The sequence below is a fragment of the Struthio camelus genome, chromosome 26, assembly GCF_040807025.1.
Source record: "Struthio camelus isolate bStrCam1 chromosome 26, bStrCam1.hap1, whole genome shotgun sequence".
Classification (NCBI taxonomy): domain Eukaryota; kingdom Metazoa; phylum Chordata; class Aves; order Struthioniformes; family Struthionidae; genus Struthio; species Struthio camelus.
Genome location: NC_090967.1, coordinates 1,596,308 through 1,615,430, shown reverse-complemented (window position 1 = coordinate 1,615,430; position 19,123 = coordinate 1,596,308). Strand labels below are relative to the sequence as shown.

Here is a 19,123-nt window from a genome sequence, read left to right as displayed (position 1 = left end):
AGCATGAACTTCAGCTTTGTATGTGAAAGTCAAAACTGGATGATGTTAGGGACTGTTGGGCCCATATTTCATTAAAAGTGATATAAATAAACCTTTCCTTGATCTTAGATTAATTTTGCTATTTACCTGTGGAAATAGCAGCTAGGTATGTACATGAACTCCCACAGCTCCACGGCTGCCTGCAGCCAGACTTCCAGGAAATGGTGGTATTGTTCCTACCTGGCCACCTCACTTGTTTTCAATAGTATTTTATTGCCAAGAAATCTGTCTCCCTATTATTTTGGAAGATTTCCTAAGCAATGGGGAATGAGTGAGAGGAAAGCTCAGTAGCTAATGCTACACTGAGGGCTGTTGTGTATCACACACTACAAAGACACTTCCTTCGGCTGGTAAAGACTGTGAATGACTTGTACTGAAGAAAACCTCTGCATTGCTCTTGTGTTACAGAAGTGGCTCTTTTTGGCATGCAGTATTATAAGCAAATCACTGCATGGAGAAATGACAAAGTGGAATTGTGGAACGTGTCGGAGCCCTGAGCACTGAGTTCCCAGCTTCTCCCTGGGTTTTTGTTGAGATGTGAAAAAAAAAGAGTTTTTAAAAATAAAAATTCTCACTTCCTTCTGGTCACATTAGGCTATGATCAGATTTCAGTACAAAAGGATCCTAAAGGGCCACTCAGGCCCTCCTGACAATGAAAGTCACTTTTGGTCTTTCCGTCAAAAAGGAGTGAGAAATTACAAGCATAGATCCAAATTCTCCTACCCAGGCTTGGTTATCACTTCTCCCTGTGTGATCTGCATTGAGTTCTGCCTAAATGAGGAGGTAAATATTGTAGCAGAAGAATACGATTGTTCAAGGCCCCTGCCAAATATTATTTGCCTAGAATTAGAAATAAATGTGCCCTCTACACATCACACCACAGTGTTTTATCCCTCAGAAATCTTTGTTCCATATACAGACTGCTGTCTGCTTTAATCCCACAACTGTGCACTGTGTTCCTCTTTGCTCCTTTTTATAAATATCTTAGCTAACTTTCTCACAGCAGATGAGGAAGATCTCATCCATGATACATGGCATACTATTAATTTTCTCTACTTACTTTGGTGCTTTGTGTCCTCCTACTTCTAGAAGCATTTTTTAAAGTGAAAACTGAAATTCTAGAGCAGAAATCTGTAGCAAGCTATAAGTCCTATGGTGGAGAAAGCAGGGTACTTCCCAGACCTTCGGAGGCTGCAAGTAACTTTTAATTACTGTCAAGCTGAGTTGAATTTGGGCTGATAAAAGAATGGTTTGTGCTATATCTTCAGTCCTTAGAGCATTCTTGCCCCTTCCTAAAAAGAATGAACGTATCTGAGACATTGATTAAACATGGGTCATTCAGAGGGGAGATAAGGAATATAAGGCATAGGGGAAGTTAGACTACTATATAAAAGACAGAAATGATCCTGCTGTTAAAGATGTATGAATAATAGAGTGCAGATCAGGGCAGAATGCGAAAGAAAAAGGCATGGCAGCAGCTGCTGAGAAAGTAAAGCAATTGAGGTAAGAAATAACAGTGGAGATCCTGTGTCCTCAGATTTGTGAAAATTTCAAAGTTGTCATGAAATCTAAGATAGCATCAGAAAGCTAGTTACACAAGAAAACTGCCTGGCAAACAATTGGGAAGATGCTCTACATCAAAGGATGTGTGAGGTTTTACTTTGTCTTTAGCAGTGACTGTGAGCAATCTCTTCTTCTCATGAGAGAAGCATTCTAGTGCTAGGCAAAGTCTTTTGCTACCGTCAGTATTCTCTGACATCCCAAGAATTTATTCTTATCCTACTGAGACACTCAGATATGTTGGAAGTACCTCTGAGCTAGAGCTCCAATGCTGAGCCTGAGGGACTTCCAAGTTCCTGACTTTATAGCGAGGTGAAACCTGTACACACACCAGTCTTCTCCTGTTCTCCGGTTTCTACAAAAATGAAGAAGGAGGGAGTGAGCAGACAGGAGCCTTGGTGTGCTCTGAACAGGTTCCCAATCTGAACAGCTGAGGGAACACAGTCCCACTGTATGCCATGGCCCTCTGCCATCCCAAGCAAGTGACATTGACAGAGCCTTGGAGTGTCCCTTTATTAAACAACAAATGGTTGTGTCCTGGGCTAAAAAATCAATTCTACCTTCTGAAAGCAGCGAGGGAACTTTATTATTAAATGTTTTTAGTAGCACTGAATTGTCAAGGTCCTTAATGAGAAAATAATTACTAAGAACTGAGAGATGAATGACTGGTTCAATACTAAACCATATCATTAGAGCAATCAAGAGGACTAGTATTTGAACAGATGCTAATTCCATGACTAAAGCATTATACTCCATCTAAAGCAGCAGTTGTCTAGCTGGCTCTCAGCTTTTCTCTTTACACTTCCTTTACATAGTTGATCCTTTCCTCTCCCCATCCCACCCCCCAACTGTTCTCTTCTCTCTAGTGGAGACAGGAAAAGTGAATATAAAAGTTCAGCGAACAGGGAGAGGATACTGATAACAAGGATGAAGTATATGTATGTAAGTGTTCTGGTTACTGCTAAGGAAAGGCATCTTCCATAAAAAACATAGACAGTATTACATCTCAATAGTCCAAGTTTGAGGGAGGGATATTTAAGAAAGTGTATTTAGAAAAAAGATTTTGCTGTGACATAGTTGACAGCAGTACTATGAAAATAACTGGCAACATTAGAAGGCAAAAAAATACCTTGAAATATACAAAATTTATAAGATATTATCTAAAAAATCTGAAAAGAAGAATAGGAGAGTTTGGGCTAAGCTTCATGAATAAATGGGATTTAAACCTGGATTACATTACCAATCAAAATGCTGCAAAGGGTTTAAAAGGATTTCCAAAATATGACAGATGAGTGCAGTGTAGTGGCAAATCATGAAAGGAAAAATAAGCTAACCCGAAAATGCTTGTACAGAGGCTTTCAGAATTCCTAAAATAGTTTCTTCTGGCTTAATCTAACCGAATTTTATTACAGGTCTTCCACATACTGTGTTGGAATTGTGTTGTGTGGTGCAGTGTTGGAAACTGTACTCATTGGGAGGCAAAAAGTTCATAGTAAGTGCATGGCTTAGTGTTTACAAATACTCCTGTGCTTTGCTTGGGGGAAGGCAGCTATATTTGAAAAGATACATAACACGCACATCCTAGAAACTCCAGCAAGAGGCATGTGGCTGAGGGCTGGAGCTGCTCCAGGAGCAGTTGGTTTACAATTTGCAGACAGGCGCCAAAATTCAAAAAACGCACTGTACTTCAAATCCAGAGACTCAGATGAAAACAACGCAGAAGGAGGTGGCTCCAAAGGCTTCTGGGCTGTCCTCACTATGGCTCTGTCTGTGCCTTGAGTAGGCAGAGGCTGCATAATGAGACTTCTGCGCTCAAAGAAGAAACCGCAGCACTCTGGGATTTGTAGTCTCTCTTTTCCTCGTCCTTTTTCAGATAAATTCAAGTCAAAGACAACTGTTTATGATTTCAGTCAGAAAGCTACAAGTTTCATGTTGAGTTGTATATCATATGGTGACTTGGTTAGATTATCACTGATAAAGAATATCTTATTGATAATGAAGCACTGATCTTAAAATACTATCTGAGGTCGATTAAATGCCAGTAGAAATGACATATATTGATCTATGTGCTTACTTTCATTTTGTTTATCTTTCATGAACTCCCTCCAGGTAAGCAGTGATATCCAGGGCTTCACAGACCTCAGTGTGGAAACCCCTGCTCTCAACTCTCTCTGTAGTATATAGGCAAAAAATGAATCAAGTCTATCCTAAGTCGGATACCTGAGCCCAGGTGGGATGAACTGCAGTGTGGAGGGCACTCTCTGCTGTCTACAGACAAAGCCCAAATGACTTATTTCAGATCAGATGCATATTTTTGAACAGATACATTCAGATGAAAATGTACTCTCTATATGGATCAGCTGCTGAGAAATGCAGTGTTTCAAGAGGACTTACAGCTATTCACTGAGAACAGACGATGAATGTCCAGAATTCCTGAGTTCAATCTCAGGGTTTTCAGTATGAGGCATACTTGATATTTGAATCCCAGATCCTCTAACATGAGAGCAGTCTAACTTCTGTTTGGAGGATAAGCCCTTTTGTGCCTATTTGGCCAGCCTAGCTTCATGTGTTTCTTCTCATGTTAAACATGCAGTATTTTCTTGCCTTTTCTAATATTTCTCTGTCTAGATCTGTCTTCCCGCTCATGCACATCTCTTCTTTGCATTACACTCATGCTGCTTTTTTCTTTTCTGTGCATGTACCACTGCTTTATCTTAATCTGGTTTTCCCTGTTCTCAGGCAGGAATTCTCTCTCTCTTCTCAGTCGTCTTTGGTAGCCGAAAGACACAACTCCCCTAAATGCTTTTCAGACTCCAAAGTTCTGAGACATAGGGCATTAGCTCATGGGAATGCTAATCAGTTTTTACCGGTTAATATGTAAGAACTGATAGAGATTGAGGAATAGTTAGTAAAAATATGATCTGGGAAAAATAATACTCCAAATCTCTAGGAAGTGAAACTTTCTAGGAAGTGAAACTTTCCAGGGGTTTTTATTTTGTACAAATTTGGCTGCATTCCTTGGGACAGCAAAAGGATTTCAGGATAACTACCTTCTTGAACTCCCTGATTGAAGGCTAGCAGGCATTATTATCTCAGTAAAAATCTGGAAGGAGTTTCTGAAATCTACAAAGCAGCCCTCCTAAAAATCCACCCTAGGAAATAGCTGATATGTATTTTTCCTGAAACTCCCCACTGTCAATGTGAGCAAAGAGCAGACAATTGGCCTACAAAATTTCATTGCTAACAGCAGAGCATGGCAAAATTATAAACAGCTGAAAACAGAGCTCTATAACAAAGTTTTAGATAACTAATGTGAAAAGATAGACTGTAAGAGAAGTATTGCAAAGCTTTCAATAAAATTGTAAGAATTAGCAGCACTGCATCACTTGTAATTAATGTGAACTCTTCAAATCAAAGCATTTGATTGTACAGTTACGTTTTTACTGGATCTTTTTTTCATGAGCTTTATTGGGCTTTATTAATGCAAAAATGAGAGAACGTACTCAGAAGTGACCTGTTTTCTGGCGATTGCTATAGCAGTAACAAGAGTTCCTAGAAAAAAATGTTCTCCTTTCCAATATGCAGGACTGCTTCACAGGTCTGGGGCACCACAGGGAACAGTCTTCATTTCTCTGACTTAGAGGCCATAAGACCACGAGGCCGTTACGGTGGTGGTAAACGCTTCAGCAGAGCCTGAACTGAAGCTGTGGAGGGAGAATCACTTCAGGACCAGGGGGACCCATTGCCCCAGGGCATGAGGTACTGGGGCAAACACGGAGCCGGAGCCAGCGCGGGGGTGGGAGGTCCCCGCCCTCCTGAGGAAGCGGGCCATCCGCCAGCAGGAGCCACCGCACAGCGCGCTAAGGGCCGCTGCCGCCGGCAGGTCCCGTCAGCACTGCACGGCGCTGCCCGCGACTCACAAAATGGTGCCGGTCGGGACTACATCTCCCGGCACGCCCTGCGGCGCAGGACTGCCATCTTGGCGCGGAGACTTCATTTCCCAAGCGGCGCGGCGGCAGGGGAGGTGGCGCCCGCCATCTTAGCGCTCCCTCCTCCCCCAGTGCGGCTGGATTGAATGAGCTGGTTGCCCGCCTGCCCGCGAGGAGAGCGCCATGTCAGGCACCCCGAGCCGCGGCACCCCCGGCGGGACCCCGCTGTCGCCGACTCGCATCTCTCGCCTGCAGGAGAAGGAGGAGCTGCGGCAGCTAAATGATCGTCTGGCCGTCTACATCGACCGTGTGCGGGCACTGGAGCTGGAGAACGACCGGCTGCTACTGAAGATCTCCGAGAAGGAGGAGGTCACCACTCGGGAGGTACGGCGGGGCGGCGGGAGGGTCCAGGGTGGCTGCGCTAGCCCTCGCCGGGGGCTTCCCGGGGCGGGAAGGGGGCAGCGGCTGCCCGTTGGGGGCATTTCCCCCGCTCCTGCCAGGGGAGGGGGTTCCGCGGCCCGCGGAGCTGTGCCGCGGCCGGGCTCGGCGGGCCCCTTCCCGCCGCGGCGCCTCCGCCTGCCCGTCCGGCGCCGAGAGCCCTGGAGCGGCTCCGGGGCAGCAGCGAGGTGCGGCGGTGCAGTGCGCGGCCCGTGGCGCCGTCCCCGCCCGGCTGTGCAGTGCCCTGGGGCAGGTAGTCCTGGCTCTGCCCAGTTGTCCTGCTCCGGGCTGGAGGCGACAGCCGCCGGGGCCGGGCGGAACCTCGGCGTCTCTGCGGGAGGCTGTAGAAGTCAAACGTCTCTGTATCTGAATGGCCCTTTGGGGGCTCTCTGTCTTGCCGTTAGGTGGGGAGAAGAGACTCCTGGTGACACCTAAACTAGGATAAGGCCAGTATCGACACTGAGTGAAATTCCCACGCCTGGAGCAAACTCTATGTCTACAGCTGGACTGGAGTGGCACCGCTGGCTGCCTCTGCAGGCTGGTTGTGCTGGAGCCCTCCTTTAGGGTGAGGCATGAGAATAGTGCCCTTCCCAGGAGTTAGGGTATTGGGGTCTAGCGCTGAAAGTGTAAGCTGCTGCTCTTATTTTGCTCAGGTAGGGCTCGCAGCACAAAAGATCTGGTTCACTGGATCTTCTAGTTCCTGCTGCTGATACAGTGCTCGGGGTCCTGTCAGTTTTTGTGCAGGTCTGTTCTGCTGTGGACTACTACTTTGCTATACTCTGTAGCCTGTTCCCTTATCACAGGTAAGCTGGTGAGCTGAGCACTGGCCTTGGTGTACTCCCACGTGGTGAGCACATCCTGTGAGCTGCAACAACCTGAACGTCACCTTTTCTTTTATGGTCCCCACTCTGACTGCTGATGTGATAAGGTGAAAAAATCTGAAAGAGTTTAGGCAAACTTTGCTTTTTACAGGAGATGATCTTTGTTAGCCCCTCTAGAACTAAGTGTGTCCTTGTAGCGTGAACCACTCTTTGCTGAGTGTTCCCATCATGATAGGGGATCTGGGCCGTTTCCTGTGATCTTGGAGGCAAACTGGCTGATACTTTTGTTTTTTGTTTTTTCTAAGCCATGCTTTGCTTCTCCCTATTCTGCTGTATCTGCTTTCCCCCAGGACTCTCCTTCCCATATGAAGGAAGGATGTAGTCAGTGACCCAGCTGGGGACAGTCCCACCTATCCTGTACCAGTCAAAACCCCCCACTTGGCCATCTCTTGGAGGCACTCTGCAAGGTAAGGTGTCCCACCTCACAGATGAAGTTAAATTTCTGTGGAAAGCCTTGTGGTTACCTGCTTGGTAACTTGTGTTGATGCAAAGGACTGCTGTGGACTGCAAAGGACTGCTGCTATGTAGCTGCTTTTATCTATCTATATATATACAGTGTGTGTGTATGTGTGTATATATATATATATATATATACATATAAATGTGTGTATATATATCTAATACTAGGGGTACTGGGAGGAGGGTTGGAATTACTGCACTTTAGTTGAAATGGACCAAATATGATAGTGTCTTGTTTTGGGAGTGATCTGCCTGCCTAGTTATTTCTGTACTTCCAGAAATCAAACACTTTAAAGTCCATTTGTGCCACTTAATGATATAATTTCTATATTTTCCAAATAGCTTGATTTTTTTTTTTTTCTAAACAAAATACATTCTTACATCTTTTGTCCTGTGTGAAATTATGCTTGAAACAGAATAACTGTATCTGGTTCAGAGAGCTTCTAAGCTGTAGGTTGTTGGAGGCTGGGAGAGTACAGAAGGGAATATGCGTCTTAGAATTGCCGTCTGCCTCCTGCATTTATTAACAGTGTGCATGTAACGAGAGTAAAAACAAGGCAAGCATGAAGCATACGTATATTCTCATTAGGTTTTTAGCATGAACATAAACTGACTTCTGTTAACTCTTCAGTATTTAATCAATCCTTATTGATTTTTAATAAATCCTTATTTTGCCCTTGAGCTTACTTTCTTCATTTTTATCCAAGTTTTTTTTTAAAAGTCCTGATTCTTGGACATATTCTAATAACTTTGTCTGGATTCCTCAGGCTCTGCTGTGGTATGTCAAAGGCAGTGACTTTAAGATACTTTTACTGGTCTCTGGACTGCATTTGTTAGATGCTTCCCCTCTCCCTTTGTTCTATACACATATCTGAAAGAAGAGACTTGGAAGTATTGTCAGTGTTGTGAAGTGAAATAATGGTCCAGAGGTTCAGGGCTGTGTGAACGCTAAAACCTGCAATGGCTTTGAGATTTTTCAGGTTTACTGAAATGAGGGAATCCTGTACTTCTGACTTTCGGAACCAATCTGGTAAAAAAAATTTTTCAGCTAACAGTCCAATTTGATTGTTAAAGTGTTAGAATGTATGTTCTAAAAATGATTAAACGCAGTGTGAAGTAAGATGCTAATTAAAAAAAAAAAAAAAAGAAAAACCCCCAAACTACTGTGCAGAAGCACAGTTAAGCGTAGTCAAGTGATAGTGACGTGCTGTTCTGACTACATCATTAAATCTTTGTATTAACTCTGCATCTTTAAAATAACCCATTTTCTTTTTCCAATGTATTCAATATGAACATTCCTCTTGGTTGTCCTCAGCTGTGTGCAAATCTGACTGCTTTGAGGTTTTTCAGCTGTCTGAATATTCTATTTTTTTTGGCTTATATCTGCGGTTATCTACTTTCTTTCTTATAGTATTCTTTTTTTGTTACACTTACCACCTTTAATAACCATCTTGCCCTATTACAGATGATGAAACTTAGTTTTCACCTGCCACTCCCCCCATTATTACTAAATCTGTTTGACTTGAGCACTCGTTAGGTCAGTTATTCTGTCTTTCCATTTCCCGGTAAATACTTTGCTACGCATCATAGATGAACTTAAATCAGATCACCCTTCATAAGTGATCTGCTTCAAAAAGCATTGTGGTTATGATGGTGTAAACTTGATTAAAGTGATTGTTCTGTTAGCTCTTGAAAGCAAGGGCAGTGTTTTGATAGTTTCTGCAAGTTCTTGAACTTCTATTAATAAGGAATTTCCTCATACTGATCGCCCACTTAAATATATATTTGACTCAAAGTTCGTGTGTGTGGTTTTTGGTTTTTTTTTTTTTTTTTAAACACACAAAAGAGTGGGCCAAGTGAATTTTACCTGTTCATTTCTTTTCCAGAACACTTACTACTGTTCCTCTATAGCCAGGAGGAGATGGAGCTTGCTGTTAATTTTAAATTGTTTGGGATATTTTAAGCTAAAATTGACTGATATCTTCTGATACATAGAAGAACCTCAGTATCCCAAATGGCTAGTGACACAGAAGATCTGCCACTGTGGTAAATGCAGTGATGCATGTTGCAGGAGCAACTGTGCTCAGCAGTGAGCTCTATTTTAACACCTTCTGACTTGAAAGCACGAGATGGATCAGTAATCCAAGGCAATGGAAAGTTAAGGATTACTATGAAAAGCAGTGGTCAGGAGGATGGTATCGTGAGAAGGGCATTTGTCCTTTGCTTGTCAGACCAATATCTCCCAGTATCCCTGTCCCAGTAAGGAACTGGGATGAGACTGTTGCTGATATCTCCCTTCCCCTATATGTAGGAACAAGGGGCTGGCATATTTCTCAAAACTGTGTTTCAGGGCAGTTGCTTTTAGTTGAGAGAGGTATTGCTGATGCTGTTCAGGCAAGCATCACAATCACTGCTCCACCAGAGAGTTATCCAGAGACACTTTGACATCCATAAATCCACGGGCCCTGATGGGATGCACCCACGAGTGCTGAGGGAGCTGGCAGATGTTATCGCTAGGCCCCTCTCCATCATCTTGGAAAGGTCCTGGAGATCAGGAGAGGTGCCTGAGGACTGGAAGAAAGCCAGTGTCACTCCAGCCTTCCAAAAGGGCAAGAAGGAGGAGCCAGGAAACTACAGGCCTGTCAGCCCCCCCTCCTTCCCTGGAAAGCTGATGGAACAGCTCCTCCTGGAGGTCCTCTCTAAGCATGTGGAGGACAAGAAGGTGATCAGGCATAGTCAGCGTGGATTCACCAAAGGGAAATCATGCTGGACCAATCGGATAGCCTTCTGGGATGGAACGACTGGCTGGGTAGATGAGGGCAGAGCAGTGGATGTGGTCTCCCTGGCCTTCAGCAAGGCTTCCAACACTGTCTCCCATCACATCCTCCTAGGCAAGCTCAGGAAGTGTGGGTTGGATGAGTGGTTGGTGAGGTGGATTGAGAAGTGGCAGGATGGCCGAGCTCAGAGGGTGGTGATCAAGTGCCACCAAGTCTGGTTGGAGGCGTGTAGCTAGCGGTGTCCCCCAGGGGTCAGTCCTGGGTCCAGTCTTGTTCAACGTATTCATCAATGACCTGGAGGAAGGCACAGAGTGCACCCTCAGCAAGTTTGCTGATGATACGAAACTGGGGGGAGAGGCTGACACACCAGAAGACTGTGCTGCCATTCAGAGGGACCTGGAGAGGCTGGAGAGCTGGGCAGAGGGGACCCTCCTGAAGTTCAACAAAGGCAAGTGCAGGGTCCTGCCCCTAGGCAGGAAGAACCCCCTGCAGCAGTACAGGCTGGGGGTTGACCTGCTGGAAAGCAGCCCTGCCGAGAAGGAGCTGGGATTGCTGGTGGACAACAAGTTAAGCATGAGGCAGCAGTGTGCCCTGGTGGCCAAGAAGGCCAATGGGATCGTGGGGTGCATTAGGCAGAGTGTTGCCAGCAGGTGGAGGGAGGTGATCCTGCCCCTCCCCTCAGCCCTGGTGAGGCCTCCCCTGGAGTACTGTGTCCAGTTCTGGGCTCCCCAGTACAAGAGAGACGTGGCGCTCCTGGAGAGAGTCCAGCGGAGGGCTACCAAGATGATTAGAGGGCTGGAGCACCTCTCCTAGGAAGAAAGACTGCGCGAGCTGGGCCTGTTCAGCCTGGAGAAGAGAAGATTGAGAGGGGATCTCATCAACGTGTACAAGTATCTGAAGGGGGAGTGTCAAGAGGACAGGGCTAGACTCTTCTCCGTGGTGCCCAGAGACAGGACAAGAGGCGACGGGCATAAACTGAACCACAGGAAGTTCCACCTGAACCTGAGAAAAAACTTCTTCACTGTGAGGGTGACAGAGCATTGGGACAGGTTGTCCAGAGAGGTAGTGGAGTGTCCTTTGCTGGAGATATTCAAAACCCGCCTGGATGTGATCCTGGGCAATATCTCTAGGTGAGCCTGCTTGAGCAGGGAGGTTGGACTAGATGATCTCCAGAGGTCCCTTCCAACCTAAACGATTCTGTGATTCTGTGACTTTGATCATTAGCTGATCAGTGCATCCTTTTTCCTCACTTGTTTTTATCACCTGTCCGCAGTAGAGAGCGAGAAGAAAGCAACCACTTACCTTCCATGTTGACCAGCCTTCTCATTTTTAAAGACCATAGCAGCAGCATGGCCTTGGAATGAAATAACTTGTGCCTTAAGAGCAGAAGGCTGTTAGCTTTTGCCAGCAGAGAAAGGGAACTCAACAGAAGCTGAGATCTGTCTCTAGTCCTGTACTAATTACAGCCTTTTCTTTCTGGTTTTCTAGCCCTGTCCAATGCTGTTCTGTATTTTCTTGTATGCAGTAGGGCTCTAGAGAAATAAAAATGTTAGTAGGGAGCCCTCACACAAATACAATAAATACTTTACTTGTGTGTCTGGGGGAGCTGATAGTTGTCCTCATTTTCTTGCCTGAGTCCCCTTGTTTAGCCTAGCTTATGTTAGAAGAGGAAATTGAGCTCATCCCCTTATTTCCATTCCCGCAGTATATGGCTGACACTATTCTCACTGTGGCTGGTGACAGTGTTACAATAACCTAATATGTAAGGCTGGGAAGAGGAGCAGTGAAAGGGCTAAGAAAGAAAGACTATTCCTAGAGCTTTACTCTATTCTCTTTCTAGTATTTCCCGTCCTCTGACATGGAATGCTTGTGATCACAAAAGACATTTTGATGGGCATGGGAAGGAGCACTGCACTGTTCTCAGGACATCCCACTGCTTTCTCACCTGCAGAAAGGAAAAGTAGAAAGAAGAGGTCTTGGGAGACCCAGGATAGCCCCCTTCTGTCTTTACCAGTGTCTTCTCAGGTTTGCAGGTGGCTTGCAGGTGGTTGCAGTCTTGCATCTCAGAGCCATCAAAGCATTCACTGCAGTCTCACCTTGTATCCTGGTATCTGCCAGCACTGCAGCTACCATCCCCTTCACATGTACCATCTGCAGTAACCAGAGCCATGTCATGACAAGAATGTGTGGGTTTGGTGCTGACTAGTTGCTGCCTGCGAAATATATGTTCAGATGCTACTGTCAGTGCTGGGTCACTTGGCTGTAGTTATAGCCTCTGAGGCATGGAGTAAAATGGTCTTCTGGTAACTGGATGCATCTCCTGGAGGGTGATGGTGAAGATATATAAGGACCATCTTCATTGTTCTTGAGAGCCTGGGTATCTAAGAGTTGCTCATCTCCATGCTACCTCTTAACTCCCTGTCTGTCCTTGAGGAGGTAGTCAGCCCTCCAGTCCTGTTCCAGGACTGTAGGAACTCCAGTGTTCCCTAATGCTCTCTATCAGCAGGTTGACATTTATTCACTGTCCTCAACAGCTACCTGTTGGTGGGGGAAATGTTTCCTCTGCTGGCCCCCAGAGCATACCTTAGGACTGTCCCTTGGCCTGAAAACAGAGTCCTTCAGAGGACCAAAGAGGATTCCTGCACTGCCATGGCTGGTGGCTCCTTCTACCCAGCTATCCCTGTTCCATCCTATAGAGTCTGCTGCCATTGCTTCTGATAAACCCTAATGGGGATTTGCAGAACTGGAGCAGGCCTTGCACAATTGATCAAGTTTCTGCTTCTGGTTTGTCAAGGTCTAGGATATTGTCCGACTTAGGAGAGGGATCATGCCAAGTGCAAATTGCAAGCCCTGTTCTGGAGAGGGAGGTCTCTTCTACAAAACCTGAGGTTGCTGTTGTGGGGTGTGTTGTTGTTTCCATGTTTGTCACGTGCATGTGCACACGTGTGCACGTTCACACCGCCAGGGGACTTAGTAGTGCAGCTTTTCCTCGCTCCAGGAGGAGAGCACAGCTGTTGTTCTGCAAGCAGAACATTGCAGGTGCTTTCACCTTACTGTGTTCTGTGAGGAAAAACATAGAAAGGGCACAGTACTGGTGTGCACAACTGGGCTTCGCGCTTGTAACACTCTCTCCTTTCCTCTGGGAGGGATAAGAAGTCCCTGTGCAGTATTGCTGCAAGTGCCAGGTTATTCCCTGGCTGTGTAGATTTTTAACTTCTACAGTGAACTGCCTAAAAACTGCATTTTAAAGTACCTAGAGTTGCAGGGGGTTGTCTTCAGGGGAAATTTTGTGCCTGGTTTTCCTGTAGTAGACTCACACTTGCCAAGCTGCCATACCTGCCGGGAAGAGAAAGGAAGTTTACCTAAGCCATCTCACAGAAGTCTCTGGGCAAAGGCAACCCTATTCTTCTAAAACCTGTGATGTCAGATGCCAGGTGTCGCTAAGATTGTGCTGTGTCGCATAATACATCTCTATAGAAGCTGTTTTTCAACTATGTGAGTATACGTGCCCAGATTTATTTGGAAGAGCGTGATAATGTTAACAGTTGTTAATGAACCGCCTCCCTCAGTGGTGTTGATGGCTGTGAGTGCCTAGTCCTGATCAGACGTTTCAAAAACCTGATTATGTTTGACCACATCGGAAGAAAAGAGTGGCCATGCACTGGCAGATATTCTTGGTGAGTCTGTGTCAGCACTGGCTCACAGCCCTTCCTCCATCCATACATGGGTGAAAGGAGAACATACCGAGCCACTCCTTTTGGGAATGTATTTGTTTTGCACGTTAATGTTTCATGGCTCAATTCTTTGAAAACAGAATGGCCCCTTTGCTCGGCTACCAGCTGAGGGCCAGCAGGTGCTGTTACAGCACAACATCTGCACCTAACCTACAGGTGCTTTAACTGTAGCCTGTTGTAGCATGTGGACTTTATGGCAAACCTGTGGGGATTGCTTCCGTATCAGAAGGTGGAAATTGCTTTGGTTTGGGGGCAATGTGAAGAATAGCTCTGTCTGTTTTTGTAGCTATATTAGTATGTAGGGGTAGCCAGCAGAAGAATGTAGTGGTAGGGCAGCTGAAGCTGGTGGTCCTGGAGCCACCCAGAGCCTGTCTTCTGCAGCAAGGCTTGTGTAAGGAAGGGTAAGCTCCCTTTTACATCAGACTAAGAGGTGTCTCCAAAGACCTCTCTGAGTTGCATGAACGCTACGGAACCTATAAGTGTTTTGTGGTAACCAGGTCTGCCATGACTGTTTTGAACAGAGGTGAGGTAAGGCCCTCACAGAGCTGTTGCTGCATAACACCCTTCTTCCAAACCCTCCCCATATGTGCAGCCCTTTAATGTGCTGGTGGTGGCTCTAGTAGGTGTCTCTAAGGCTGGAGATGTCTTGACCCATGTGTGGAGAGAGTGGGTGTGCTTCTTGCCTAGCACAGAGCGTCATTGCCTTCTTGCTGTGTCCCCTTTGGCTTCATTGAGTGAGGTCTTGCAGCCTTCTCTCATCTCAAGTGTTTTTTTGTGGAAGGGCAGTTTGTGCTCACCTGTGTCACATGCCCTTGAATTTCTGCACTGCATGCTTTGAGTGCTTCCACCATAGGATTAGGTTAAACCGCATCCAGCAGTTTTGCCTTTCAAACTGTGCTATGGAAACATCTGTATTTTCTTGTGTCACATGCTCTATTTGCTTGTCTTGTGTCTTGCTCAGTTACAAAGTTGCAGGTTCTTTTGCTAGTGAAAGAGCAGAAAAACACAAGTAGGTTCATAGTGCAGTTTGTAGGGTATCCAACTCGTTCAGTGTGTAGGAAGAGAGAGGTAGCACGTTGATATGGAGTGGATCAGCCTGCAGCCTCTCTTCTGGCTCCTGCAGAACTCACTTTTGAGGTTTTGGCTTTACTTCTTTCCTTGTCTTCAGGTAAATAAACCTCTATCAAAAGCACCACTGAGTTGAAGGATTTCCTGGAAACTTTCTCTTGGTCCTGAACAAGATGGCCAGCCAAAACAACAAAGAGGAAGCTTGAAATGATTGGGATGTATGGAGAGAGCAGTATCTCCTGGCAATTGTGGAATATTTTTATGGTCTTTCCATTGCAGCACTGATGGATAGTGTCCATCATCTCCTTGAAGATCTCTGGGAAGTGCTGGTTGCCGTCTATGTTGTTCTGCTTGATGTCTTCCAGTTTCAGTAGTTTTTAATCTTTTTTTTTTTTTTTTGCATCTGTTTGATATTTCTCTTTTGAGACAAATGAATGCAGTTCTCATGCCCCTTTCTACTTGCAAGGCAAGGGCATGCATGCATACCTGTATTCTCTGGGAGATTTTTAGTTTCCTGCCATCTCCTCCTCCTTTTCACTTTGATCCCCCAAAGTGGAGTGAGCAGGAGCAAAAATAAACACAGCATCTGTTTTACAGTGGTGTAATGATGCTTTCTGAGGTCCTTTTCAGCTGATTTGTGCTCCCTCACCACTGCTGAGTTCATGTTTTCATAGAACTGTCCGCAACCACACATTTTGTTCTTGAGTCAGCCCAGAGCCCATCACTTCGTCTTTGCAATTGGGATTACTTTCTCCATGTGCCTGACATATGTTTATGTACAGTGATTTTCACCTGATGCTTTGTCACCCAGTTAATTAATGGCACTAAGCCCTTTGGCACTTTTTCATAGCTCCCTTCCTTTCCTTCCATCCCTGCCCCCAGTCTTTGTTTCTTCAGTAAAACTTGTCCTTAGCAAAATGTATCGCTTTGTCTCGTCCATTCCACTAAAAAAGGCAGATTGAGTGCTTTTTTTTTCTGTTTGTTTATTTTTTTTTGTTTCCTGGGTCTTCTGTGAATGCCTATCAGTGGTTCACTGAAGAACCTCGAGTAGACTGTGAAACTTGTGTTTTTACATGTTATATTGATTCTTCTCTAGCATGACACTTAATTCATGTGCCCAATAACTCTATTCTTCAGAATAATGTCTACTTTTCTGCTATGGACGTGAAAGTTTAGTGATAGGTAGTTCCTCTCAGAAACCGATTCTGCATGAACCATCTTCTAATTCTCCAGTATTAAGTGAGCTTTAAGTGAGGGATTGTTTAGCAAAATTAGTGATGCATCTAGTTCAAAAAGTGGGCTTTAGAAAGTTTCTATTAACTTTATGAACCTGTGATTTGTTACTGCTTGTTTTCCTGGTCTCTTCTATGGTACTTTCTAATGATGCTTAAATGCTAGAATGTCTTCAAGATCCTCCAGTGCGAGTATAAGTAGAAAAACTACAGGTATATTTTAATTTTTTTTTTTGAGGTTATTCTTTTACATATACTGATCAACTGTTAGGCCTTTTTCATGCGTGCATCAGGAGTAGCAAGAGTAATTACTTTCTATGACCTTCATGAGATGTTCTTCAAACTTCGTTTTTTTGGCTTCCCACATTGCGTTTTTGTGGTTAACAGAAGTTGCAATCAGTGTTATTTTTCTCATTTGGATGTGACCTCAGCTTTTTTGAAGAATACAGTACTACGTGTAATGTCTTCCTTCTCCCAATGGGTAACCATGTCAGCTTTGTTTTGGTCATCTTAAAATATTTTTTATATGTGGTCTATGTTTAATGTAAGCTCCTACAGTGAGGTCTTTATACAGTCTCCTGCTTTCTAGAAGGATTTTATTCTTAGCTGCTGCTTTTACTTGTTTTAACAAATCCTCAGTTCTGCAGTTACCATGCTGAAACAGTTGTAAAAGTTATAGGTTTTTTTTGACTTCTCTTGCCTTTGCAAGGCTATTGAAACCAAATAGACTAAGTGTCTTTACAGTATCATGACACATCTGGTCCTATGTGCTGCTGAAAACCGGGTGAAATGTTGCTTCTTCTTTTGTGGCTATGAAAGGAAGACTAGGGAAAACGTGGGCCCGCTGCTGAATGGGGCGGGTGGCCTGGTGACGAAGGATACAGAGAAGGCAGAGTTATTGAATGCTGCCTTTGTTTCAGTCTTCACTGCTAAGGCCAGCCCTCAGGCATTCCAGACCCTGGGGGCAAGAGAGAACGTCTGGAGAAAGGAAGACTCTGCCTTGGTGGAGGAGGATCAGGTTAGAGATCACTTGGGCAAACTTGACATCCACAAATCCACGGGCCCCGATGTGATGCACCCATGAGTGCTGAGAGAGCTGGCGGATGTTATCGCTAGGCCCCTCTCCATCACCTTGGAAAGGTCCTGGAGATCAGGAGAGGTGCCTGAGGACTGGAAGAAAGCCAGTGTCACTCCAGCCTTCCAAAAGGGCAAGAAGGAGGAGCCAGGGAATGACAGGCCTGTCAGCCTCCCCTCCTTCCCTGGAAAGCTGATGGAACAGCTCCTCCTGGAGGTCCTCTCTAAGCATATGAAAGGCGGGAAGGTGATCAGGCGTAGTCAGCGAGGATTCACCAAAGGGAAATCATGCTGGACCAATTGGATAGCCTTCTGGGATGGAATGACTGGCTGGGTAGATGAGGGCAGAGCAGTGGATGTGGTCTCCCTGGCCTTCAGCAAGGCTTCCAACACTGTCTCCCATCACATCCTCCTAGGCAAGCTCAGGAAGTGTGGGTTGGATGAGTGGTTGGTGAGGTGGATTGAGAAGTGGCTGGATGGCCAAGCTCAGAGGGTGGTGATCAAGTGCCACCAAGTCTGGTTGGAGGCGTGTAGCTAGCGGTGTCCCCCAGGGGTCAGTCCTGGGTCCAGTCTTGTTCAACGTATTCATCGATGACCTGGAGGAAGGCACAGAGTGCACCCTCAGCAAGTTTGCTGATACGAAACTGGGGGGAGAGGCTGACACACCAGAAGACTGTGCTGCCATTCAGAGGGACCTGGAGAGGCTGGAGAGGTGGGCGGAGAGGAACCTCCTGAAGTTCAACAAAGGCAAGTGCAAGGTCCTGCCCCTAGGGAGGAAGATCCCCCTGCAGCAGTACAGGCTGGGGGTTGACCTGCTGGAAAGCAGCCCTGCAGAGAAGGAGCTGGGAGTGCTGGTGGACAACAAGTTAAGCATGAGGCAGCAGTGTGCCCTGGTGGCCAAGAAGGCCGATGGGATCGTGGGGTGCATGAGGCAGAGTGTTGCCAGCAGGTGGAGGGAGGTGATCCTGCCCCTCTCCTCAGCCCTGCTGAGGCCTCCCCTGGAGTACTGTGTCCAGTTCTGGGCTCCCCAGTACAAGAGAGACATGGCACTCCTGGAGAGAGTCCAGCGGAGGGCTACCAAGATGATTAGAGGGCTGGAGCACCTCTCCTAGGAAGAAAGACTGCGCGAGCTGGGCCTGTTCAGCCTGGAGAAGAGAAGATTGAGAGGGGATCTCATCAACGTGTACAAGTATCTAAAGGGGGAGTGTCAAGAGGATGAGGCCAGTCTCTTCTCCGTGATGCCCAGCAACAGGACAAGAGGCAATGGGCAGAAACTGAACCACAGGAAGTTCCACCTGAACCTGAGAAAAAACTTCTTCACTGTGAGGGTGACAGAGCACTGGAACAGGTTGCCCGGAGAGGTAGTGGAGTCTCCTTCCCTGGAGATATTCAAAACCCGCCTGGATGTGATCCTGGGCAATATGCTCTAGGTGAGCCTGCTTGAGCAGGGAGGTTGGACTAGATGATCTCCGGAGGTCCCTTCCAACCTCAACCATTCTGTGATTCCTGGATTAGCCGCTCCATGACACTGTCATTACTGTTCATTTTACATATAATGCCCAAGCTATGTTTTCATATGCTGAATTACACCTTGAAATACTTGAAGTCTGTTAGAATTACTGCATTTTCTTCTTTTCTGATTTTCTGGAGTGTCCTTGTTTTCCTTTATGGTGGCCAGTACTCACTGTGTAAGTCAATGTTTTTTCTGTATTTTGAATGTTATTTGCAATTCTCTTAACCCTGTTCTAAAAACAGCTATGCTCTGGAAAAAGTGTGTAAGGAAAAGGTGACAAAGATGACCAGAGCAGCAAAAAAATTCTGTCCAAGAGCAAATTTGGAAAAGAGACAAGAAGAAAGCTAAGATCTCTTAAGTCACAAATCTAAAGGAAGAGATTGCTCTAGGAAGCAAATATTCTCTCACAATACAAAACC

At 45.7% G+C, this 19,123-nt stretch overlaps 1 protein-coding gene across 1 annotated transcript in view; it reads left to right on the top strand.

Annotated features, from left to right (window-relative positions):
- Positions 1-5,602: 5,602 nt before the first annotated feature.
- LMNB2 (lamin B2) overlaps positions 5,603-19,123 on the top strand; it is a 46,947-nt gene continuing 33,426 nt past the window's right edge. Inside the window, exon 1 of the mRNA XM_068919679.1 lies at positions 5,603-5,912. Coding sequence (XP_068775780.1) covers positions 5,712-5,912 — 201 coding nt within the window. The 5' untranslated portion in view covers positions 5,603-5,711. The remainder of the gene's footprint in view (positions 5,913-19,123) is intronic.